Source organism: Panthera tigris, chromosome E1, assembly GCF_018350195.1.
Source record: "Panthera tigris isolate Pti1 chromosome E1, P.tigris_Pti1_mat1.1, whole genome shotgun sequence".
Lineage (NCBI taxonomy): Eukaryota > Metazoa > Chordata > Mammalia > Carnivora > Felidae > Panthera > Panthera tigris.
In genome coordinates, this window is record NC_056673.1 from 26,856,959 (window position 1) to 26,883,553 (window position 26,595).

Genomic DNA, 26,595 nt, shown 5'->3' on the forward strand with positions numbered 1-26,595 from the left:
ATTTCAGCTGAGGTCATGATCTCACGATTCATGAAATCAAGCCCTGCATCAGGCTCTGTGCTGACAGCATGGAGCCTGCTTGGAATTGTCTCTCTACCTCTCTCTGCCCCTCCCTCATGTGTGCATGCATGGACACACACGCTCTATCTCTTTCTGTCTGTCTCTTAAAATAAATAAATAAACTTTAAAAAAATAGTATCTTTACCTGGCAGGTATTCCAGCTAATAGGGAACCCAGCAAAGCAGTAGTATGTCCTGGGGTTCTTTGGAAAATTCCAATGCCTGGTTCTTACTTCCAGAGATTTTGATTTAATTGGTTTAGGCTAAAGCCCAGATGTTGGAACTTTTCAAAGCTTCCCTAGGTGATTCAAATGTGCAGCAAAGTTTGAGAACCACTGTTTTAGGAATATTATTATGAATGTTGGATGTTATTTTGTACCATAAACTTGCAGAACTGTCTGGTAATTGAAGTCTTCAGCTAAAGGAATATCCTGTAAAAGATAAGTTTCTGTACCCAGTAAATTCACTCTCCCTGCAATCCTATTCGCCTTTAACTTGTATATTTTAAATATTGTCGATCAGAGCCCCTGTTCCTTTCATGAAAGTTAGTTCACATCCATGGGTTTAAAAAGCCTTCTCTATCCTATATCTTCCTCTCTGCATTGCCTCTTTCTGATTAAACTGAAAGGTGTTTGTATTTGTTTCTTTTGTGTTGTATAGTTACTCTGTTCATGGACCCAGGCATGAAGAATCTATAATGAACCTAATCCAGAAGGAAGTGGAAAAATGTGACTGTTTGAGTGGTTTTTTCATCATAATGAGTATGGCTGGGGGCACGGGATCAGGTCTAGGAGCCTTCGTTACACAGAATTTACAAGATCACTACTCAAACTCTTTGAAAATGAATCAGATTATATGGCCTTATGGAACCGGTGAGGTATGAACATGTTAATTGAAAATTTTATATTTTGTGTACTTTGCAGTGAAATAAGTGTAGGTTAAAGATTGATTTTACCCTTTCTTTGGAAATATTAATTTACTACAACAGGAGTCATTCATTATACAATATGGTACTTTTTGGAATTTTTAAAACAAGGACACCTCATTCATTTGGAAAGGTTTAAGCAAAGTCAAATGGATTGTTCACAAAAGTACCATCTTAGGAATCCACTCCTGGGTTAGTCCCTCTGGATATAGTATGTAAAGGAGGGACCTTGACCACATGTGGGGGTTCATCATGACATTACCAACCTTCAAAGAATTTTCCTTTCTTTCCATTGAGAGGAAATTTCTATATAGGCTAGTTTCTTGTTGATCAGCCTAGTAGGAGAAATTCTAAAATGGAGGTGAGTTAAGTCACTATAGGAAACGCTGTAGGAAGAAAGTATGATAGTAATAGTCACTGTTTATTAAGCCCTTACTATATACAGGACACTCTTTTAAGTGCTTTACTTGCATTCTGTCATTAATCCATACAACTCTAGGAGCTGATATAATTATTACACCTGTTGTACAAATGAGAAAACTGAAGCATGGAGAGATTATATAACTTGTTCAAGATCATATAGCTAAAAAGTGACAGAGCTGGGATTTGAACCCAAGCAGAATGCCCTTAGAATCTACCCTCATAATCGCTCTTTTCTTTTGCCTTTCTTATTTCTGACCTTTTTCTCTCCAGGTTATTGTTCAGAACTACAACTCCATTTTGACTCTTTCTCACTTGTACCGATCTTCAGACGCCCTCCTCGTTCATGAAAATGATGCTGTTCATAAGATCTGTGCAAAACTGATGAACATCAAGCAAATCTCCTTTAGCGATATAAACCAAGTCCTTGCACATCAGCTGGGAAGCGTGTTCCAACCTACTTATTCTATGGAAGGCTCGTATCACTACAGAAGAAATCCATTAGGTATTTGTCCTCTTGTATGTAACTTGTATGAAAGTCTTACGTTTTGAAAGCCTCAGTTATTCCTCCCTGGCTTGTCCCGTCTGTCTGAGGATACACTCAGATCTCCCTCATCTCAAAAACCTTCCTGAAGAACGACCTAGCTCTCCAACTAGATAGTTGGAAGTTTTGAGAAGTTACTAAATTTCTGAAGTGATAGATGCACATTGGTTCTATTCTTCAGGATCCTTTTCTTCTTTTTTTTTTTTTACAGCAACTTTGAGATATAATTCACACACCATATAATTCACTAATTTAAAATGTACAATTCAATTTTTTTTTAAGTTTATTTATTTTGGGGCACCTGAGTGGTTCAGTTGGTTGAGTGTCCAACTTCGGCTGAGGTCATGATCTCGTGGTTCATGAGTTTGAGCCCCATGTCGGGCACTGTGCTAACAGCTCTGAGCCTGGAGCCTGCTTCGGATTCTGTGTCTCCCCTTCTCTCATCTCCTCCCCTGCTCACGCTCTCTCTCTCTCTCTTTCTCTCTCAAAAAATAAATACACATTAAAAAAAATTAAAGTTTATTTATTTTGAGAGACAGAGAGCGAGTGCACAAGTGGGGGAGGAGCAGAGAGAGTGAGAAAGAGAATCTCAAGCAGGCTCCATGCCATCAGCATAGAGCCTAATGTGGGGCTTGAACTCACCGACTGTGAAATCTTGCATGACCTAAACTGAGGTTAGGAGTGGGATGCTTAACCGACTGAGCCAGGCATCCCTACAATTCAATTTTTAGCATATTCACAAAGTTGTACAACCATCATTTTCATCACCCCATTAAGACACCCATCATTCTTTTTTCAGCTTATTCATCAAGTGGTGCCTTATCAATCCAAATCACCTAGATGCAAATAACTCCATAGTCTATACCCTTCTCAGTCCTAATGTCTTTCCCAAATAGTTGCCTATCCCAATTTTTTTACTTGTCTTCTGGCTTCTTCGAGTTTAGAATGTTCTGAATAGATCCATCTTTTTTTTCCCCTGTCCTCTCTCCCCTGCTCCCTCTTCCTAAGTTTCTGTCACCTGGATTTCTCCCACTGTCCTCATATCCCATCAGTATGGTGCCTTCTCTACCATCTGCCTGCATTCTTCCCCCTACTTCCCTATCTCTCTGACATTCACTCAGGGTGCCAGTATCTCTCAACTAATACTGCATACTCTCCATGAACACAAAGCAAACTAGCCTCTTTCTATTCCTTCTCTCTCTCTCTCTCTCTCTCTCTCTCTCTCTCTCTGTCTCTGTCTCTCTCTCTCTGGCATAAAAACAGAGCTTAGATCTAATCAACATTCCTATCTGAAGGTGGTCCTAACCTTGCATTCCTTCCTGTACCTGCCTCATCCCCCTGCAGTCCATCTTGCAAGCTTACTGCAACAGAGCCTCCCCAGTGTGCAGATCTAATTCTTATATTCCCTCGTGCTCATCCTATGGCCAGGTTTGCCAGAATTCCTTCGCCTGGCCTCCACATTATGCCCTGAACCCTAACTTTCTAGCTTCATTACCTACTGTCTCCTCTGCATGGATCCCCACCTACTTTTCATCCTGTCTGCACTGTCTCTCTTCAGTCTGGTGCTTTCCAGCCCAGGTCCCTTTGTTCAGTGTTCCTTCTCCTTAGAAATCGCTTCCTCCTTCCTTTCTTCACCTCTATTAAAACCTTATACATCCTTCAGTGTCCCAATTCAAGTGATAATTTTTCTGTAAAGCTTTCATACTGAGGTCTTCACCTAAAGTAACCCTCTTTTTCTGAACTTTAAGGCATTCTCTATCTCTTTTGTGTCACTTAATATTTTTTACCATTATTATTTCTTTAAGTGTGTTTGTTTATCTTTAAAAGTAACACAAACAGCACACCTGTTCAACAAGTGAAAAACAATACGCAATCAAAAGGAAGTGTCCTTCCCACCCTTTCCCAGATGCTACCACTATAACTAACACCATGTGTTTCCTTAGAGAGGGATTCTGTCATGTGCATATTACGTAGTCCTACTAATTTGCAACTTCCTTGGAGACATGTCTTGTTAATTTCTGTGCATTCTACAGTACTTACTGTATTGCACATCTGTTCATTCAACCAATATTTATTGACTTCCTACTGTGTGCCAGGCACTATGCTAAATGTTGGGGATCCAATGGGAGCCAATGCAGACATTGTGTTCACTGTGAAATGTGAAAGAGAGACATTAAACAAATAAATTACACCAAGAATGTATAATTAAAGAACTCACCAACTGTGAAATCGTGCATGACCTAAACTGAGGTTAGGAGTGGGATGCTTAACCGACTGAGCCAGGCGTCTCTGAAGTGCTCTGCACTCTGAAGTGCTCTGAAGGAAAGAAGTCCAGTTTCAAGAGAATGTGTCACAAAGGAATCAGACTTAGACTGCAGGGACAAGGAAGACTGCCCTGAGAAAGTAATACTTGAGCCAAAAGCTGGTAAAGGACTTGGAGATGACTAAGCCAAGGGAAGGAGGAGGGAACAGCATGGGCAGAGGTCTTGCAGCAGAAGGAATCCTGGCACATCAAATAGAAATCCCATGACCCTGGAGCACAGAGAATGGTAAGGCTAAAGTGGTGAGCAGGGGTAGGCCTTGCAGGTTCTCATAAGCCATTTAGAGACCTTCCTCATTACCCTAAGAATAGGGAGAAGCTGCTGAAAGATTTTAAGCAGGTTGGTGACATAATCACTTTTACTTTTGAAAAATCCACTGGACTTCTGTGGATAGCTGATTGGAGGTGAGTCTGTAGGCTGGTCTAGTCATTCCCTGCAGAGATTGTGGTGGTTTGAATTCATTGAACTGCACTGAGAAAATAAAGACAGTTATTAATAAAAACTCCCCCACTATGTGCAAACCTTACTGTGCACTTCACCTCACAATTTGCACTTCACCTGGTGTCACGGTGGGAGAAGTGTCCTGCTCCTGTCAAAGCTCTCTCGCTTAATTTCTGGGTCCCATTCCCTCTCCCTTCTCAGGGACTTAATTCTTCACTCATCTCTCGTCCTCGCCTGTCATAAACTTATGCCTCTTTCCTGGATTATTGCCATTACAACCACTCTTGGGCATCTCTTACACTGAAAAAATCCTCCCTTGACATCACCCTTAGTGATTGCACCCATTCCTCTGTTATTCTTTAAAACAACGCAAGGGTGTGTGTCCTTGCTGTCATTAGCTTCTCCTCATCTCATCATCTTCACCCCCTCTGATCTAGTTTCTACCCCACCATGTCTCTGAAAATGCTTTTTATAAGTCACAAGTGTGTCCACATTGCCAAATTTAGTGGACACTTTGTTGTCCTCATTTCCATCAGTAGAATTTGGCATGGCTGATCTTTGGTCTTCCAAATCTTTTGTCTTTTGTGACGGCCCTCTCCTCATTTTCCTTTTATCTCACTGACTACACCTTTTATTCCCTTCTTTTCTCCTCCTTTGGCTCCTTTTCTTTTTCCCAAGCTCTAAATGCTGGTCTTAGACCCTCTCCCTGATAACTGGCCTAGTTCCATGGCTTTAAACACCATTTGTATTCTCCAACTTGCTGGTTTATCTCCAACTCTGACCAATTCCCTAAGCTCCAGATTTCTATATCCAGTAGCCTTTTCCTGTATGACATTTGTATGTACACATTTCATGGACATCCCAAAAATAATGTGTCTAAAACAGAGAGCTTTTCCCCAGAAGCTCATTTCTTTCTCACTCCCTCAGTTACTCAGTTTTAAAATCTTAGATGCAGGGGCCTGGGTGGCTCAGTTGGTTAAGCATCTGACTTTGGCTCAGGTCATGATTTCACAGTTTGTGAGTTCGAGCCCCGCGTCCGGCTCTGTACTGACAACTCAGAGCCTAGAACCTGCTTTCGAATTTTGTGTCTCCCTCTCTCTCTGCCCCTCCCCCACTCATCCTCTCTCTCTCTCTCTCTCTCTCTCTCTCTCTCTCTCTCTCAAATAAATAAACATTAAAAAAAATTTGGGGGGGCCTCCTGGGTGGCTCAGTTGGTTGAGTGTCCGACTTCGGCTCAGATCATGATCTCGCAGTTCGTGAGTTCGAGCCCCGTGTCAGGCTCTGTGCTGACAGCTCAGAGCCTGGAGACTGCTTGAGATTCTGTGTCTCCCTCTCTCTCTGCCCCTTCCCTGCTCATACTCTGTCTCTCTCTGTCTCTCAAAAATGAATAAACGTTAAAAAAAACTTTTTTTTAATTTTTTTTTTTAATCTGAGATCCAGAGGCACCTGGGTAGCTCAGTCGGTTAAGCATCTGACTTTGGCTCAGGCCATGGTTTCATGGTTCATGAGTTTGAGCCCTGCATCGGGCTGTCAGCACAGAGCCCACTTCAGATCCTCTGTCCCCTTCTCTTGCTCCCCCTCCCCCATTCATTCTCTCTCTCTCTCTCTGTCTCTCTCTCTCTGTCTCTGTCTCTCTGTCTCTCAAAAGTAAATATTTTTAAAAAGTTTTTTAGGAGCACTTAGGTGGTTCAGTCGGTTAAGCATCCGACTCTCTGTTTTGGCTCATGTCATGATCTCACAGTTTCATGGGTTCAAGCCCACATCGGGCTCTGTGCTGATGATGTGGAGCCTGCTTGGGATCCTCTCTCTCCCTCTATCTCTGCCCCTCCCCTGCTCACTCTGTCTCTGTCTGTCTCAAAATAAATAAATAAACTTAAAAAAAATTTTTTTTAATTTAAATCTTAGATCCAGTTTTCTTACAGGAAAGTCTATAATTGCCTCCATTGTATGTGGTTTATCTTCTGTCTTCCAGTTTCCCTTCTTTCCTGCCATTCTCCCCTATTCATGAACAGAGCCTCAGGGGCCTCATTATGTATCATATAGCCCAGCTCATTCTCACCAGGGTGTCCGTTCTTGCTGTCCTCATTAACTTCCTTCTCCCTCTACCAGGAGTATTCTCCTGACCATTTCCCTTTCATCTTTCAAGTCTCAGCTCACTGTTACCTTCTTAAAATGGCCTTCCATGATCCTGTCTGAGGAGTGAGCACCTATAATATCATTCTGTTTGTTTCCTTCCCACCATGTATTACTTTCTGACATTGTTTTGTTCATTTATTACCTCTTTTATTCTTTTTCTTTCTTTCTTTCTTTTCTTTCTTTCTTTCTTTCTTTCTTTCTTTTTACCTCTTTTATTCTTTCTTTCTTTCTTTCTTTCTTTCTTTCTTTCTTTCTTTCTCTCAAGAGGGAGAGAGAGCACACACCAGCATGGGACAGGGGCAGAAGGAGAGAGGGAGGATCTTAAGTAGGGTCAGCACAGAGCTTGATGCGGGGCTCTATCCCACAACCCTGGGATCATGACCTGAGTGGAAATCAAGAGTTGGACACTCAACCAACCAAGCTACTCAGATGCCCCTGTTCTTTGTTTCTAACCACTGGAATAGAAGCTCTGTGAAAGTAAGGCCTTGTCTACCTTGCTCTCCACTGTGTCTGCTATCCTCAGAACAATGCCTCTCATATAACAGGTCCTTGCTAAATGGGACTAAACACACTGAGATAAAGAGGATAGATTTGAGAGAAATTGGGGGTGGAGTAAAATGCAGAGGACCAGGTGATGGATTGGATCTGGAAAATGACAGAAAGGGAGGTGCAGAGCATAAGTCATGGGGCCCTGGGTTACAAAACAGTGTAGTCTGTAGTGGTGTTTGCTGGATCTGGGGACACTAAAAAAAGATCTGGTTTGTGGGGCATAGTATGGGGCAAAGAAAGAGGTGGGTCTTAAACATGTTGAGTGTGAGGTGCCTTTGCCATATCTTAACGGAAATGTCATGTGATAAGTTAGCTGGAAGTTTACCTGGTCTTCCCACTTCAACCTTTGCCAGCCCACAGCCTTTTCTAAAGTGTAGCAGCCAGACTGAACTCTGGCTTTACTTGTCTAAAAGGTTAAATCCCATTAGATCCTGTTACTCTCTTATTCAAAACCTTCAAGAGGTTTCCCATCTCACCCAGAGTTAAAGCCAAAGTAATTGGAATCACATGCAAGGTTTTGTTCTGTCTGGTTTCCATTGCTTTCTTGACCTTATATCCTGCTCTCTCTCTTCTAGCCATATTGGCCTCCATGCTTTTTCTCAGATATGTCTGTTGTGCCTCAGAGTCTCTGTACTGAATGACCTCAGATACCCACATGGCTCCATTCAGGTGTTTGAGGAGATGTCACCTTTACAACAAAGCATCAGCATTAGTGGGCATCTAAATTCTGAGGGGCCCCAGTCTGTGATGTGGGGTGACTTTCTACAGCAATGCTCTGACAGCAACAGAGAATGTGAGGAGTGGGGCTGGTCCAAGAGTGGACTTTCACTTAGGAAGATTTGATGAAGAGACAGGGGCAAATAGCTGGATAAGAAAAGAAGTGAAGCAAGGGGAAGACTGATGGACTGAGAAGGCAGGAGGTCCATGGATTAGTTTGTCTTAGTCCATTTAGGTTGCTATAACAAAAGTGCTATTTACTAAGTAACATATTTAGAACATAACATTGTTTCTCATGGTTCTGAAGGCTGGAAAGTCCAAGATCAAGGCACCAGTAGGTACAGTGTCTGGTGAAGTCCTTCTTCTTGGTTCTTAGATGGCCATCTTCTCACTGTGTCCTCACATGGCAGGGGGTGCTAGAGAGTTCTGTGGGGCCCCTTTTAGAAGGGCACTAATCCCATTTCTGAGGGTTCCACCCTTACCATACCATCATCTTGGGGGTTAGGATTTCAAATATATGAATTTGAGGGGGGAACAAACCTTCAGTCCATAATAGGGTCTTAACAAGGTCTTGGCATGGTTAAAAATGAGAGTAGGTGAACAAGAAGGTTGGGGGGAAAGTAGATTGTGACCGTTAATAATTCATGTGTTGGGGAGGCTGGGTGGCTCAGTTGCTTGAGCATCCAATTCTAGATTTCAGCTCAGTTCATGATCTCAGGGTCCTGAGATAGAGCTCCATGTCGGGCTCCATGCTGAGCATGGAGCCTACTTGGGATTCTCTCCCTCCCCCTCCCTCTGCTCCTCCTTTGCTCTTTCTCTCACTCTCAAAAAAATAAAAATAAATCAAAAAATTAAAAGGTAGATCATTAATTACCTTTCTAAAGGATGATCATTCATGTGTCAGTGCTCAGGCTATATTTGTTGACTATTGTTTATTTGTGCTATGCAATAAAATTCAGCTGTAGGTATTTTGCATTAAAGGACTCTTATGTTCAGGGGTGCCTGGGTGGTGCAGTCAGTTAAGCATCCAACTCTTGATCACAGCTCAGGTCATGATCTCACGGTTTGTGAATTCGAGCCCCACATCAGGCTCTGCTGTGATGGTGCAGAGCCTGCTTGGGATTCTGTTTCCTTCTCTGTGCCCCTCCCCCACTTGTGCGCTCCCTAGTACACATCTCAAAATGAATAAACATTAAAAAAAAAAAAAAAAGATTCATGTTTAGAGGAAACTCCACTAGTCATAAGATCAATTTGTGCAACACTTTGTAGATGTTTGTGTCAAAATTTGTTCTTTAGGATATAGGATGAGTTTGCACTCAGTGTTACAAAATTTATATTTCATGTTGTTATAATAATATATTTTTCTCTTTTCTCTAGTTTTTTCCCAAAAATATGTAAAACAGCTCTGAATGTAAAACAAATTAGATTTTTTCCATAATCCTGTTTCATTACAAATATAAGTTTCTAAAGATAGGTGTATTCCTGTCTTCAGGAATCACTAATCTTGTCTTTTTTCCCTAGTAGAATTTGATTTAACATGCCCTGCTTATCATTTAACCAGATAAAATAAATAAGAGATCTAGAAAATTTTCTAAAGGAATATTTAGTGGATATGAATGATGATAAAAGCATATTAGCTCTGATGCTCACTTAGATTCCTGGGGTGTAGCTACATATTTTGTTCATATTTCCAGTTTCTTAGCTTCTACATTCTTGTTTCCTTTTTGTCAAAGTATGTTTTCTCGCTCAAGCTGAAATAGGTGCCAAAATGAAGCAAATATGTGATCTGAAATAGATATTGTCTCTGAAATTTTATTTACATTTTTAAATTTAAGCAATTCTGGCCTTGGTGGAGAAAACATATTTGGCCCCCCAAACCATCTAACCATAGTTGTGTAAGGGTCAATGGAAACATTGTGGAATTTAAAATTTCAGTCCAGGTTTTTTTCTTTACAGGAGAGTTAATGGAGAATTTAGTCCCCCATCCTGAATTCAAGATGCTGGGTATTCGTAACATTCCTCAGATGTCTGAGAACTCACTGGCTTACAGTACGTTTACTTGGGCTGGCCTCCTCAAGCACCTGAGACAGATGCTCATTTCTAATTCGAAAATGGAAGAAGGTAACGGGTATTTTAAAAACATGCAAGCCACAAACTGGGAAAAGAGCCTGCACTGGAGTTCTCAGTATAAACTGGCTTGGGCCAGTTGAAATAATGGTGACTTCTGGTCAGGGAGGTTCCTGCAAAAACTTACCAGGGCATCCCAGGAGGACTGCTTAATCACTGCACAGTTTCATTAACCAAAAATGAAAAAAATTTTCAGAGGAGTTTAACATTTTTTTAAGTTTTATTGATTGATTGATTGACTGACTTTTAGTAATCTCTGTACCCAACAGGGAGCTCGCACTCATTACTCTGAGGTCAAGAGTCGCACACTCAATTGACTGAGCCAGCCAATTTTATTTTATTGGTGCCCCTATTTTATTTTATTTTTATCAAAGTAATATATGAACATAATTTTTAAAAAATCAGGGGCACCTGGGTGGCTCAGTTGGTCAAGCGTCCGACTTCACCTCAGGTCATGATCTCATGGTTTATGAGTTCGAGCACTGCGTTGGGCTCTGTGCTGACAGCTCAGAGCCTGGAGACTGCTTCAGATTCTGTGTCTCTGTCTCTCTCTGCCCCTCCCCTACTTGTGCCTCTGTCTCTCTGTCTCTCTCAAAAATAAGTGAACATTAAAAGAAAAAAAATTTTTTTAAAAGATCAAATAGTCTGGGGTGCCTGGGTGGCTGAGTCAGTTAAGCATCCAACTTTGGCCCAGGTCACGATCTCACGGTTGGTGAGTTCGAGCCCCACATCAGGCTCTGTTGCTGACAGCTTGGAGCCTGGAGCCTGCTTCAGATTCTGTGTCTCCCTCGCTCCCTGCCCTTCCCTCACTCATGCTCTGTCTCTTTCAAAAATAGATAAATATAAAAAAAAATTTTTTTTAATCAAATAGTCAAGGGGCGCCTGGGTGACTCACTTGGTTAAGCATCTGATTCTTGATTTCAGCTCAGGTCATGATCTCACGGTTTGTGAGATGAGCCTCTTGTCGACAGCACCAAGCCTGCTTAGGATTCTCTCTCTCTCTCTCTCTCTCTCTCTCTCTCTCTCTCTCTCTCTCTCTCTCTGTCTCTCCCCCTCCTCAGCTTGTGCACACACACTCTCTCTCTCTCAAAATAAATAAATAAACTTAAAAAAAACAAATAGTCAAAACTCATCTAAGTATATACTTATATCTTTACTTTGCATTGTATGTAAATTATATCTCAATTTTTTTAGATAAAGCCAAGTAATTGTCCAGTATGTATTTATAATGAGGAAAAGAGCAGCTCCCTGGCCTATACTTCGCCACTACCCAGATGAAAATACTGTCAATGGTTTTGGCTGTCTCTTCTGGAATTTGCCTCCATATTTCTAAGTATCTTGCTTATATTATTACTTATTTTGTGTTCTAGGTTTAGATATTACCAATTGCCTTCCTAATGTGAAATTGAGAATTGAATCTTCTTATACCACTGCTATACACACACACACACACACACACACATACACACACACACACGCACGCACGCACACACGAGAAGTCTCACATCAATCTGATTCCTAATCCTGTTTTGTTTTCTCTTGGATCTTTTAGGATTTCCTTTTTGTCCCTGGAATTCTGTAATTCCTTAATGTGGATCTTTCATTGAGCTTAGTAGAATGTAAGCTTTATTAGGGCAGGGATTCTGTTTTGTTTACTGTTGTACCTTCAGAGCCTGGAACATAGGGCCCAGCAGGTAGTTTTACTGAGGCCAGAGCCTGACTGGTTTAGCCTTTCTGGAGCAGAAGCCTTTTAGGATGAAGGGGGGGGGGGGGCACTCCCTCTGCTGCAGGGAGTGGGGAAGGGTCTAGGGTTCTCACCACTTCTCATACAGATTTTTATTTTTATTTATTTATTTTTAAGTTTATTTTATTTTTGAGAGAGAGCATGAGTAGGAGAGGGGGAGGGGAGGGGCAGAGAGAAATAGGGGACACAGGATCCGAAGTGGGCTCTGTGCTGACAGCAGCAAGCCTGATGTGGGGCTCAAACTCATGAGCCGTGAGATCATGACCTGAGGTGAAATTGGGCGGATGCTCCACCAACTGAGCCACCCAGGTGCCCCTCATACAGATTTTTAACTAAATCCTCTTGTTTCCTTCTCTTTTAGAAGTGGCTGGTCTGCTCCCAGAACCTCTCCACTGTGGGCAGACATTCTAAGCTTCCCCTGCTTGCTAAGTCAGTCACCACTGATTCATTTGCTTTCCAGATTCCAAAGTTTTTTTGCTATTGTCTCCTCTTCTCTTCCCTTTTTTCTTGTTTATGACAAGCTGATGTTCAGTCTGTCATGTTTAACTAGAAATCACCACTATGTATTATTTTAGTAGCATATGTTTTACCACAAATAACAACAATTTAGGTTTCAATAATATGAAAGTGGATTTCTTCTACATTTACTTACTAGTGAAACCTTATAGATTTTAGATTATAGTGTCTGAGGTTTGAAGATAAATAGAAAGTTCACATCTTAAAGTAATGCTTCCCCAATTTTTTGGCCTCAGTACCTGTTTTTCTAGTAATACCTGTTAATATCTCAAGGAACACACTGTTTCTCAGAGTATAGTAGAAGACGTGCTGCTTTGAACTCTCTTAGGTCAATAAAACACAGTTTGCTTAGTCATTTTCTCATGCGGGACTCTGAGTATCAACATTTCTTCATAGTTATAGTTAGAGCTTTGAACATATAAATATCTTCATATATGTGAAGATATATGAATAAATATATTTATGTACTAACCAGGTTGAAACAAATAGCTTTAAAAATCTTTGTATATTACCAGACGACTCCATCTGAAGATTGACCCTATTAATATCACTATCAGCCATGTATCTGTTTCCATATGTCCTAGCAACAGAAGGAATGAGTGATCCCAGAGGGGGCCAGGCAGAAGTTACAGTGTCTTTTATGACTTAGCTTTGGAAGTCACATGCCATCTTTTTTATTTTATTTTATTTTTTAGTTTTAGTTTTATTTATTTTATTTATTTATTTTTTAATGTTTATATATATTTGAGAGAGAGAAAAAGACAGAAGGCAAGTGGCAGAGGGACAGAGAGAGAGGGAGACAGAATCCAAAGCAGGCTCCAGGCTCTGAGCTGTCAGCACAGAGCCCGACACGGGGCTCGAACTCATGAACCATGAGATCATGACCTGAGCTGAAGTCAGACGCTTAACCAACTGAGCCACCCAAATGTCCCTTTTTATTTTTTTAAAGTTTATTTATTTTGAGAGAGAAACTCACACACACACACACACACACACACACACACACACACGCACAAGCAGGGGAGGGGCAGAGAGAGAGGGAGGGAGACACCCCGCACTGTCAGCACAGAACCCTCTGCGGGGCTCCATCCTACTCACTGTGAGATCATGACCTGAGCTGAAATCAAGAGTCGGATGCTTAACGGACTGAGCCCCCAGGCGCCCCTAGTTTTATTTTTACTTAAGTAATCTCTACCCACAATGTGGGGCTTAAACTCATGATCCTGAGATTAAGAGTCACATACTCTTCTGACTGAACCAGTCAGGTGCCCCCACAGGACATCATTTCTCCACCATCCTTTTGGTTATTGAGGTCAGCCCTATGCATGTAGGAGGGGACCATACAAGGGCTTCAGTACCAGAGGGAAGATCAATGGCATTCATCTTGGAGGCTGGCTACCACTCCACCCTCTGTCCCCTACTAAATCATGTCTTCCCATATGGAGAATAGACCTAACCCCTCCCAAAGGCTTCAAAAGTTGTTTCCCTATAGCACATCAAGCTAAATTCCAGAATCTTATCATCTAAAAGCAGGTCCAGGTATGGTGGATTTACACTCCTCAGGTGAGATTTTTTGAGTATAGCTCTTTGAGTACAGTTCTTCCCCCTGCCTCCAATCAGTAGACCATGGTGGACCAGGCATAGCATAACTGGTAGACAGCCCCCTTAAAAAGGGGGAAACGGAAGGCACAAAGAAGTCATAGGTCCATAACAATTCAGCAGGGCACATCCTGGCTGTCTCCTGATAAAAATATAAGACATGGGAATAATTTTTCATGGCTTTGGCTTAGCTCTTTGAGTCAAGCTAAATTATAATTTTGTTTGTTTGTTTGTTTGTTTGTTTGTTTTAAGTAAACTCTATCCCCAACATGGGACTCAATATCACAAACCCAAGATCAAGAATTGCATGCTTGGGGGGCGCCTGGGTGGCTCAGTCAGTTGAGCGGCCGCCTTCGGCTCAGGTCATGATCTCGTGGTTTGTGAGTTCGAGCCCCGCGTCGGGCTCTGTGCTGGCAACTCAGAGCCTGGAGGCTGCTTCCGATTCTGTGTCTTCCTCTCTCTCTGCCCCTCCCCTGCTTGCTCTCTGTCTCTCTCTCAAAAATAATAAACATTTAAAAAATTAAAAAAAAAAAAAAAAAAAGAATTGCATGCTTGGGGCACCCTGGTGGCTCAGTTGGTTAAGTGTCTGACTCTTGATTTTGGCTCAGGTCATGCATAATCTCACAGGTTTGTGAAATCAAGCCCTGTGTGGGACTCTGCACAGACAGTGTGGAGTCTGCTTGGGATTCTCTCTCTCCCCCCTCTCTTTCTACTCCTCTTCCACTCTCTCTCTATCAAATATAAATAAGTAAACTTTAAAAAAAATAAAAAATGGGGTACCTGGGTGGCTTAGTCAGTTGAACGTCTGACTTCGGCTCAGGTCATGATCTTATGGTTCATGAATTCGAGCCCTGCATCAGGCTCTGTGCTGACGGCTCAGGCTTTGAGCCGTCAGCACAGAGCCTGAGCCTGCTTTGGATTCTGTGTCTCCCTCTCTTTTTGCTCCTCCCCCACTCACACTCTGTTTCTCAAAAATAAACGTAAAAATTTAAATAAAAGTGGCATCACATTATATGTATTTTTTGCCTCTATAGCTTTTTTTCAATATAACAATATTTTGTGGACTTCTTTCCAATTCATTAAATTTGGACATGCCTTATTCTTTGTAATGGCTACATAGTTTTCTACTATATATGTGTCATAATTTATTATGTGCATATAGATTAAAGAGTCAAGTAATTCTACAAAGCCAGTTGTTAAAACAATCATTCCATAAAATTCCTGTATTTTCTCCTTCCCAGGAGCAACCATTTTCAAAACTTTTTTGCTGGTTCTTTTACTGTGTTTATCTCTTCATTGCCATCTATTGATTTTTCAATTGTTTAGGTATTACCTATTTACTTCCAAAATGTGGAAGGTTAGGATTTAGCTTTTTCCCACAATGTAAACCCTGCAAACACCCTTCTGTCTTCCCACCCTTCCAACATAGTAGTGTCATCATTGGGTTAAAACAGTATTCAGCTTTACATTATCGTGACCAAGTAAATGCTATTCACAACTGAGCCATGTAGTACCCTGTAATTACTTTTCCTTTCCTGTATAGTTTTTTATTTTCTTTGGAGTTAATAATTGCCTTGTTTTCTTGTTTGCTTACATTTTCTGTGTACCTGTCAATTCAGTCCTAAGTTGAATAACTTATCTAATTTTTTTTCTTTTTTTAAAAGATGTTCTTTTACTTTTTTTAAGTAATCTCTATATCCGACATGGGGCTCAAGCTCACATCCCCATGATAGAGAGTCACATGCTCCACTCACTGAGCCAGCTAGGCATCCCTAATATTTTTTTTAAAACATGGTTTTCAAATATAGTTGTGTATTAGAAATACCCTAAGAACTTTTTTAAACAATGTTTATTTATTTTTGAGTGAGAGAGAGCATGGCTATGGAAGGGGCAGAGAGAGAGAGAGGGAGACAGAGAATCCCAAGTAGGCTCTGCACTGTCAATACAGAGCCTGATGTGGGGCTAGAAATCACTAACTGTGAGCCAAAACCAAGAGTTGGATGCTCAGTTGACTGAGCCACCAAGGTGCCCTGAATTTTTTTCTTGATAAGCTCAAATATTGTATCAGTTTCATCTTCTTTAAGAAATCTCTCCTAAAGCCATCTGCTCTGCTTCAATCTGGACTTTTTGCCCTCTCTAACCAGGGTACACTTGTCATCCTGGATATTCTCTTTGCCTGTCTCCTGTGTTGAATGTTCTGTTCAGAAGGTTTAGGCAAAGCCCAAGGGTTCTAGGGAGAGGGGAGGAGAGGGGTCATGGTTTTTCTGGGTTTTGCTTGATCTCTCTAGTTCCTTACCCTTAACTCTGCCTTGTGTTCTCCAGACCAGAGACCCTCAATCATATCCTCTCTAGAAAATAAACCTTTAGTTTTATGCTACAGTACAGAAGAGGCAGTTAATCATGCTGAACAGACAAGTTTAACAACATTCCTTGATCAGGAGTCAAAGGCAGTGGTGCTCTACAGGATAGGAAAGCTAATTTAGGAGCCAGTGACTTAGTGTTTTCATGGATTCCCTTAAAGATGTTCTGGAGGGACAGAGAATAATAATGGGTGAAAAAACATTGGCATCATTAATGCTGAGTCAAAAAGTGATAAAGCCACTGAATGTGAAAACATTTTAGGAAAACTTTAACCAATTTATTTTGTTACATATATTTTTTATGGATGTTCAAGAATGATCTAATTTTTAAAAATCCAAACCTAATTTACTCTAAAAGAACTATTTCAATAAGTATAAAATTTAATAATCTAAGTGAATAATTGACATAATTTGATAATCTTTTTTATAATCAGTGGTTTCTTAGATGGAAGGAAAATAATATTATGGATTTATACTCTTTTTTGTCACATGGGTTTCAAGTATTTTTGTCCATCATTTTTGTCTTTTGTGTAGTATTTTTCATCATATGGAGGTTTTACATTTTTATGTCAGCAAACCCATATATCTTCCTATGTTATAGATTCTGAGCCTTGCCCGAGATATAAAATATTCCTTAGTATTTTCCAGCATTTTTTATAGTTTTATATTTAATATTTAAATTTTTTAACCCATCTGGATTTATTTTTATTTCCGATAATGCTTTTTTTTGGTTACTTCTCTTCTCATTTTAAATTTTATTTGCTTAGGGGTGCCTGGGTGGCTCAGTCCGTTAAGCGTCCGACTTCAGCTCAGGTCACGATCTCGACCCGTGAGTTCGAGCCCCGCATCGGGCTCTGGGCTGACAGCTCAGAGCCTGGAGCCTGCTTCGGATTCTATGTCTCCCTCTCTCTCTGCCCCTCCCCCGTTCATGCTCTGTCTCTCTCTGTCTCAAAAATAAATAAACGTTAAAAAAAAAAATTTTTTTTAAAAAAGAGCAAAGTTTTCTAGATACAGTTTAAAAATAAATAAATAAATAAGTAAATAAATTTTATTTGCTTAACTTTTCCCTTTTCACTTTTTTTTTTCCCCTTTTCACTTCTTGAACATTAATTTTTCAAGGGCCTAACTTTAGAATGGCTTCATTTCTTTTTTCTTTTTGTAACTTTTAGATAGAGTTTATTACCTTTTATTTCTGAGTAATATAGAGTGATGAATTATCTAACAAGTACAGCTTTTATAGCATGTCATAAATTTTTTTTTTTAATTTTTTATTTTTTTGAGAGCGAGAGACCGAGTGTGAGTGGGGAGGGGCAGACAGAGAGGGAGACAGAATCTGAAGCAGGCTCCAGGCTCTGAGCTGTCAGCACAGAGCCCAATGTGGGGCTCAAACCCACAAACTGTGAGATCATGATCTGAGCCTAAGTCTAACGCTCAACCAACGAGCCACCCAGGTGCCCCAGCGTGTCACAAATTTTTAAATATTTTTACTGAGGTGTGATTTATATACCACATACACCTATGATAAGTGTATAATTCAGTGATTTTTTTCATAACTTTGCAGAGTTGTGCAATCATTATCACAAGCCAGCTGTAGAACATTTCCATCACTCCAGAAAGTTCCTTGTATTCATTTTGCAGTCAGCTCCCATTTTTACCCCCTGTCCCAAATGACCACTGGTGTGCTTTCTGTCTTTACAGATCTGCCTATTTTGGACATATCATATAAATGAAATTATACAATAAATAGTCTTTTGGGCCTGATCTTTTTCACTTAATGTCTTTGAGGTTCATCCACGTTGTAGTATGTATCAGTAGTTCAATCTGTTTGTTGTATTGCTGAATAGTATTCCATCAGATGGACATATGACATTTTATTTAGATGTCCAACAGTTGAGGGGCGCCCGGGTGGCTCAGTCGGCTAAGCATCCGACTTCAGCTCAGGTCACAATCTCGCAGTTCGTGCGTTCGAGCCCCGCGTCGGCTCTGTGCTGACAGCTCAGAGCCTGGAGCCTGTTTCAGATTCTGCGTCTCCCTCTCTCTCTGACCCTCCCCCGTTCATGCTCTATCTCTCTCTGTCTCAAAATAAATAAACGTTAAAAAAAAAATTAGATGTCCAACAGTTGACTGGACGTTTGGCTTGTTTTCACTTTGTAACGAATAATGCTGCTGTGTGCATCTGTGTACAAGTTTTTGTGTACACATATGTTTTTAATCTTTTTTTAACTTTTTAAATATTTATTTTTGAGAGAGAATGCGAGTGGGGGAGGGGCAGACAGAGGGAGGCAGAGGATTCAAAGTGGGTTCTGTGCTGAGAGTAGCAATCCTGATGTGGGGCTCAGACCCACGAACCTGAGCCAAAGTCAGACGCTCAACCGACTGAGCCACCCAGGTACCCCATCAATCTCTTGATTATATACCTAGGAGTAGCATTGCTGGGTCAAAGGATAAGTATGTATTTAACATTTTGTAAAACTGCTAAACCCTTCCAAAGTGGCTGCACCATTTACGTTCCCACCAACAGTTTAAGAGGGTTTCAGTTTTTCCACATCCTTGCCAACATCTGATATTGTTAGTCTTCTTGATTATAGCCATTCTAATAGGTATGAAGTAGTATCTCCTTGTGGTTTCAGTTTGCATTTTTTTTTTAATTTTTAATGTTTATTTGTTTTTGAGAGAGGGAGAGTCAGATAGAACACAAGCAGGAGAGGGGCAGAGAGAGAGGGAGACACAGAATCCGAAGAGGCTCCAGGCTCTGAGCTGTCAGCACAGAGCCCAACACAGGGCTCGAACTCATGAACCACGAGACTGTGACCTGAGCCAAAATCGGACTCAACCTACTGAGCCACCCAGATGCCCTTCAATTTACATTTTTAATGTTTATTTATTTATTTTGGGAAAGAAAGAGAGCAGGGGAGGGGCATAGAGAGAGGGAGTGAGAGAATCCCATGCTGGCTCCACACTGTCAGCACAGAGCCCAATGTGGGGCTCGATATCACAAACTGTGAGATCCTGACCTAAGCCAAAATCAAGAGTCAGACACTTAACGGACTGAACCAACCACATGCCCTTCAATTTGCATTTTCCTAATGACAGTGATGTTAAGCATCTTTTAATGTGCTCGGTAGAGTTGTTTGATTATCTTTTTTGGTGAAATGTTTATTCAAACATCTTTCTAATTCTTAAATTGGCTTGTCTTCTTACTGAGTTCAGCATGCCAAAATTTTTGGTTTGTTGTATTTCTCTGTTTGCTGAAAATCAGTCTGTTACGAACACTGAATTTTATCCCTATCCTATGTATAATTTAAGAGTATTTTCTTAGGGGCACCTGGGTGGCTCGGTTGTTTGAGCTTCCAACTTCAGCTCAGGTAATGATCTCACAGTTCATGAGTTCAAGCCCTGAACTGGACTCACTGCTGTCAGCGCAGAGCCCTCTTTGGATCCTCTGTCCCCTTCTCTCTTTGCACCTCCCCTGCTCGCACTCACTCTCTCAAAAATAAATATTTAAGAAAAAAAACTTTTTAAAGTATTTTCTTAATATTTCCCTATAACCAGTCAATTTTCAGTCCTGTTTTTGTTTTGTGTTTCTACATCCCTTAACATTTTTGTATGAATTTTGTTTGTTCATACAGGCATATAGAGCAAAGTTCACCCTTTTTAGGTGTATAGTTCTATGAATTTTGACAAACTTATAGTAACCTCTATGACAATTGAGATAGAGTATTTCCATCATCCCAAAAAGTTCCTTCATGCTCCTTTGTAGGCAGTTTCTTCCCTCCACTCCAGCCTCTGGCAACTACTGATTTGAATTTTGTTCCCATGGTTCTGCCTGTTTCAGAATGTCCTATAAATGGAATCATCCAGTACGTAATTTTTTTGAGTCAAACTCGTTTCACTTAGCATAATGCTCTTGAGATGTGTCCATGTTGTTTGTTATGTGTATCAGTAGTTTCTTTTTATTCCTGAGTAGAAATCCATTGTATGCACCTACCACCATCCTTGAACACCCTATGCAGAGTATTTCATCCCTTTCTCGGGACTTAATAGTTTGAATCATTTTGGTCAACCAGGTAAAAATTTTTAAACATTTAGTAGAAAAAAACAACTTTTGGGGAGCCTGGGTGGCTCAGTCGGTTAAGCGTCCAACTTGGACTCAGGTCATGATTCACGGTTGGTGGGTTTGAGCCCTGCATTGGGCTCATTGGGCTCTGTGCTGACAGCTCAGAGCCTGGAGCCTGCTTCAGATCCTGTGTCTCCCTCTCTCTCTGCCCCTCCCCTGCTCATGCTCTGTCTCTCTCTCTCAAAAATAAATAAAAACCTTAAAAAAATTTTTTTTTACTTATCAAATAAAAATATATGTAAAATATACCTGCCATAATACATCTTTCTCTTGTTGCTCAAAGTGATTTATAAAATTTCTTGCTTTTTTTCCTTTGGTAGGTATTGATTGGCAGGTTCGGCCTCCTTTATCAGGACTTCCTACTCTTGGTAAAGTGTCTCTCAACAGGGAGCTTCATTTTAACACTTCCATTGCTAACTTGGTCATCCTTCGTGGGAAAGATGTGCATAGTGCAGATCTGGGTAAGCAGAAGTTAAGGTGAAAATTAAGATGTACATTTTGCTCATGTACATGGTACACGTTTTTTTGTTTGTTTGTTTGTTTTTTAAAGGAAGTTCCTCCCCGGGGGTGCCTGAGTGGCTCAGTCAGTTAAGCGTTGGACTTTGGCTTAGGTCATGATCTCATGAGTTCGAGCCCAATGTTAGGCTCTGTGTGGACAGCTGGAGCCTGGAACCTTGCTTCAGATTCTGTGTCTCCCTCTCACTCTGCCCCTCCCCCTCTTGTACTCTCTCAAAAAAATAAAAAATTTTAGGAAAAAAGGAAGTCCCTGAATCTATTTTTAAATTTTTTTTAATGTTTATTTATTTTTGGCAGAGAGAGACAGAGCATGAGTGGGGGAGGGGCGGAGAGAGAGGGAGACACAGGATCCGAAGCAGGCTCCAGGCTCTGAGCTGTCAGCACAGAGCCCAATGCGGGGCTCAAACTCACAGACCGTGAGATCATGACCTGAGCTGAAGTTGGACGCTCAACCGACTGAACCACCCAGCCTCCCCCCTGAATTTATTTTTAAAGAAAGGAAAATAATAACTGTGTTTTAGTAGCAAAGTGTAAGCATTGTATCAGTATTATGTAACTGGACACCAAAAAATAGAAGTAGTTGAAACAAGATACAGATTAAATTCTTTCTGTCCTCACCTTATGGCTTTCTCCTCTTGCTTTTTTTGGTTTTTTTGTTTTTTAATTTTTTAATGTTTATTTATTTTTGAGAGGGAGAGACACAGGGTGCAAGCAGGAGAAGGGCAGAGAGAGGGAGACAGAATCTGAAGTGGGCTCCAGGCTCTGAGCTGTCAGCACAGAGCCTGACAAGTGGCCCGAATTCATAAACTGTGAGATCATGACCGAGATAAAGTAGGACACTCAGCCAACTGAGCCACCCGGGTGTCCCATGGCTTCCTCCTCATAGTCCAAGACCTCTGTTTGAGCTTCAGCCATCAAATCACATAGGAATGAGCAAAGGAGGGTATGCTGCCTTTTCCTAGGGTCGCACACCACACTCATGTTTGAATAGCTTTGATTGGGACTGAATATTGTGCTACAACTAGCTGCAAGGGTGTCATGAGCACAGTTAAAATTGGGGAGCTCTGTTACTAAAGAAGGGGAGAACAGGTAATGTAGCACAACTAGGATCTCTGTGACAAGCATTTTGTTACAAAATTTTCAGGAGGTTCAAAGAGCAGTACTCTTATTAGTTTGTTTCTATGGCGAATCTCCAGGTTTGTATTATCCTTATTTGATGATTTTAGCAGTATCAAATTGGCTGCTTCTAGCTATGATAGAAAGAAGACCAAATAATCTGTAATGCACCTTAGATAAAAAAGTGAAAACTAAAGAGAGATCATTTCAGGTCCATCAGATGGTATACTTTCTCCTACCTCAGAACATTTTCTTCATAGTCTTCATTTTAGATTCTAAATCAAGAGAATTAATAAGAGAATATATAAAGTAATCAAACTTCCAAAAATTTACCCACAACAAATGACATAGGTACAGAGAGGTGTTCCTGCAAAGATATTCACTGTAGTATCTTTCACACAAAAATGTGGAAACAACCTAAATGCCCAACAGTAGGAAATATGTTAAATAAATTATGGTATATTCACATACTAAGGCTTTAAATATGAGTGATATTTATTGACATGAAAAAGAGGTTCACACCATACTGGTAAATGAAAACATAGATTATAGAACAGCGTGTCTGTAAAATTATATACACAAGAGGGTCAACAAAATGTTCACAATCTTCTCTGGATGGTGACATTTCACCTGTTCAGTTGACTTAAATTTTCTTCTTAATACTTCTCTGAGTGGTGTGAATTACTACTATTTTTTTTACAATGTCTATGGGTCATTTATCTAAAAGCACTATAAACTAGTTTTAAATAGGTAAAACAAAAGATTTCTGGTTAAATATTAAAATAAGAAAAATCTGTTTATTAATTTGTTTCCAAAATTAATGATTTATGGTATGAAAAATGGCTTAATGTTGTTTTACTCTAGGAGGATTTAAAGATCCAGCACTCTATACTTCTTGGTTAGCGCCTGTTAATGCTTTCAATGTGTGGAAAACCCAGCGAGCATTTAGCAAATATGAGAAGTCTGCAGCATTGGTCAGCAATAGCCAGTTCTTACTAAAACCACTTGATACAATTGTGGGCAAAGCATGGAATATGTTTGCTTCAAAGTAAGTAAAAAATAAATCTACAAACCTTTCTTTGTTTTATTTATTTATTTATTTATTTACTTATTTATTTATTTATAGAGAGTGTATGTGAGCAGGGGAGGGGCAGGAGAGAGAGAGAGAGAGAGAGAGAGAGAGAATCCCAAGCAGGCTCCGTACCCTCAGCACAAATCCTGATGGGGGGCTTAATCTCACAAACTGAAAGATCATGACCTGAACCAAAATCAAAAGTCGGATGCTTATCTGGCTGAGCCACCCAGGTGCCCAGAAATCTACAAGTCTTTCTACCCTTAGGAATATAAATCTTAAAACAGAAAGCAGGATCTGGAATGTCTTAGTCTGTTTGATTTGCTCTAACAAAAATAGCACAGACTGCATATCTTATAAACAACAGAAATTTATTTCTCACAGTTCTAGAGGCTAGGAAGTCCAAATTAAATGGTGCTGGCAGATTTGATGTCTACTGAGGAGCTACTTCCTGGTTCATAGGTGATGTCTTTCCCTGTGTCCTCAAATGGCCAAAGAGGCAAAGATCTTTTATGGGCCTCTTTTAAAAGGACACTGATTCCATTCATGAGGGCTCCACCTTCATGACCTATCACCTTCCAAAGGCCTCACCTCCTTATACTCTCACCTTGGGGGTAAGATTTTAATGTACGAATTTTGGGGGAACGCAAACATTCAACCTACAACATGGAGCAAGCATGGCTTACTTTGTAGGTGTGAAATTCAGTCATGTTACTTCAGGCATCATTTTCTTTTCTGCACAATGGGTCCAAAATAAGAGGATTAAGTGAGATAATCATGTAAAAATACCTACCACATTGCTGTTAACTCTTGTTGATAAAAGGAGTAGTTTCCAAATGAAATGAAATTAAAGTAGAAATTTCATTATAAGGCTGGGACAATAAAATAGTATTCCAAAATAAGATCCTTGGAAGAATGGAAGAGATCCTGATCTTGTTCAGCAAGAAATATTGCAAGTTTAACTCCATTTGCCACTACAAAATGTCTGCTTGATCCTAAGAAATGAGTTATCAGGTCTCCTGACCTCTGCCACAATTACTTGTCAAAGCAGAATTCCTCATATTAATTGGCAAGGCCTCTACTCTGATTATCCAGGATTCCCAAGGGCTCCCCCTTTCCACACGTGGCTATTCCACAAGCCCCGTCCAAAAGGACAGCAGTGAATTCTGTCCTTTTCTGATATCGTTCACTTCCCACCCCCCTTAAATGGCAGCAGCTCTTATTACATCAATTTAATCCATGTCTGCCCCTGGCATTCTTTTTAATATTTCTCCTACCTCAGAACATTTGGAGGGTACGGGGTATTAAAAGAACCACCTGGTATAACTGCAAAGTAAATGTCTGAAAAATACTTGGGAGACTTCAGTTCATTCCTAGCACTAGATTAATGCATTTCAAGCCTTAGGTAAAAATTCTCAGGCACCTTTTAGAGTTTGTATTGAACCCAGTCATCTCTGTAGGGTGTTCAATATGTGCTTGGTTAGATAACCAAATCTGAATATGCTTCTTCTTCCTATGTGCTTCTTACTGTCACTCTCTTGGATACTAAAAAGGCGGGGAGCTTGACATAAACTTTCAAAGTTTACTAATCTTTGGAATAAACATTGAAATAAATATAAGACATTTAAGAGATTCTTCCATCTTCAATTATTCATGAACTAGGACAGTTCTATTTATGGTTTGATTTTAGGAGTTACTAATTTCTCTGAGATTTTTTTTATTTTACATTTTCTGTTTCTTTCGTCAGAGCCTACATTCATCAGTACACAAAATTTGGAATTGAAGAAGAGGACTTTCTGGACAGTTTCACATTGTTGGAACAAGTTGTTGCCAGTTACTGCAATCTCTGATCGCCAACAAAGGAGAAAAAGTACCCTAGGTCATTTTGGGGCTAAACAATTTTCAATATTACTTTTTCTGTAAGGTGTTCAGATCCCTACCTGCTAAAGTAACAAAGGTGAATGCTCTTTCCTTTGGCATACCATAACCACAGAAAAGGAGGAAAACTTTTTTATTTTTTTTTAACGTTTATTTATTATTGAGAGATACAGACAGAGTATGAGCATGGGAGGGGCAGAGAGAGAGGGAGACACAGAATCCGAAGCAGGTTCCAGGCTCTGAGCTGTCAGCACAGAGCCCAATGTGGGGCTCGAACTCACAAACCGCAAGATCACAACCTGAGCCGAAGTCAGATGCTTAACTGGCTGAGCCACCCAGGCGCCCCAGGAGGAAAACCTTTGTTTCATTTTATTTTATTTTAATTTTTTTAAATTTACATCCAAATTAGCATATAGTGCAACAATGATTTCAGGAATAGATTCCTTAGTGCCCCTTACCTATTTAGCCCATTCCCCCTTCCACAATCCCTCCAGTAACCCTCAGTTTGTTCTCCATATTTATGAGTCTCTTATGTTCTGTACCCCTCCCTGTTTTTATATTATTTTTGTTTCCCTTCCTTTATGTTCATCTGTTTTGTCTCTTAAAGTCCTCATATGAGTGAAGTCATAGGATTTTTGTCTTTCTCTGACTAATTTCACTTAACATAATACCCTCCAATTCCATCCACATAGTTGCAAATGGCAAGATTTCATTCTTTTTCATTGCTGAGTAATACTCCATTGTATAGATATACCACATCTTTATCCATTCATCCATCGATGGACATTTAGGCTGGTTCCATACTTTGGCTATTGTTGATAGTGCTGCTATAAACACGGGGGTGCATGTGTCCCTTCAAAACACCACACCTGTATCCCATGGATAAATGCCTAGTAGTGCAATTGCTGGGTCATAGGGTAGTTCTATTTTTAGTTTTTTGAGGAACCTCCATACTGTTTACAAGAGTGGCTGCACCAGCTTGCATTCCCAAGGAAAACCTTTATACTATATGTTACCTTAGATTATAATAAAAGATAAAAAAGAAAATGAGGAAAACCTTTTTTTTAAGTTTATTTTATTTATTTTGAGAGAGAGTGTTGTGTGTGAGCAAGGGGGGTGGGGGCAGAGAGAGAGGGGGAAGGAGAGAAAATTCCAAGCAGGCTCAACGTTGTCAGCACAGAGCCCATACAGGGCTTGAACTCACAAACTGTGAAATCATGACCTGAGCCAAAACCAAGAGTTGGACCTTAACCGACTGAGCCACCCAGGTACTCCTGGAGGGAAACCTCTTAAATGGGAATAGCATGTTTTTGAGGTGCCTGGCTGGCTCAGTCAGAAGAGCCTGTGACTCTTAATCTGGGGGTTATGAGTCCGAGTCCCATGCTGGATGTAGAGATTACTTAAATAAACAAACAAACAAACTTAAAAAAAAATTTTT

The 26,595-nt window shown here is 40.4% G+C and overlaps 1 protein-coding gene across 4 annotated transcripts in view; it reads left to right on the plus strand.

Annotated features, from left to right (window-relative positions):
• TUBD1 (tubulin delta 1) overlaps positions 1-25,336 on the plus strand; it is a 32,281-nt gene extending 6,945 nt beyond the window's left edge. For all 4 annotated transcript variants that reach the window (XM_042965765.1, XM_042965766.1, XM_042965764.1 and 1 more), the window contains exons 4-9: positions 720-936; positions 1,678-1,909; positions 10,069-10,233; positions 20,896-21,036; positions 23,072-23,255; positions 25,027-25,336. In XM_042965765.1, the coding sequence (XP_042821699.1) occupies positions 720-936; positions 1,678-1,909; positions 10,069-10,233; positions 20,896-21,036; positions 23,072-23,255; positions 25,027-25,129 (1,042 nt within the window). In that variant the 3' untranslated portion in view covers positions 25,130-25,336. The remainder of the gene's footprint in view (positions 1-719; positions 937-1,677; positions 1,910-10,068; positions 10,234-20,895; positions 21,037-23,071; positions 23,256-25,026) is intronic.
• The last annotated feature ends 1,259 nt before the right edge of the window (positions 25,337-26,595 follow it).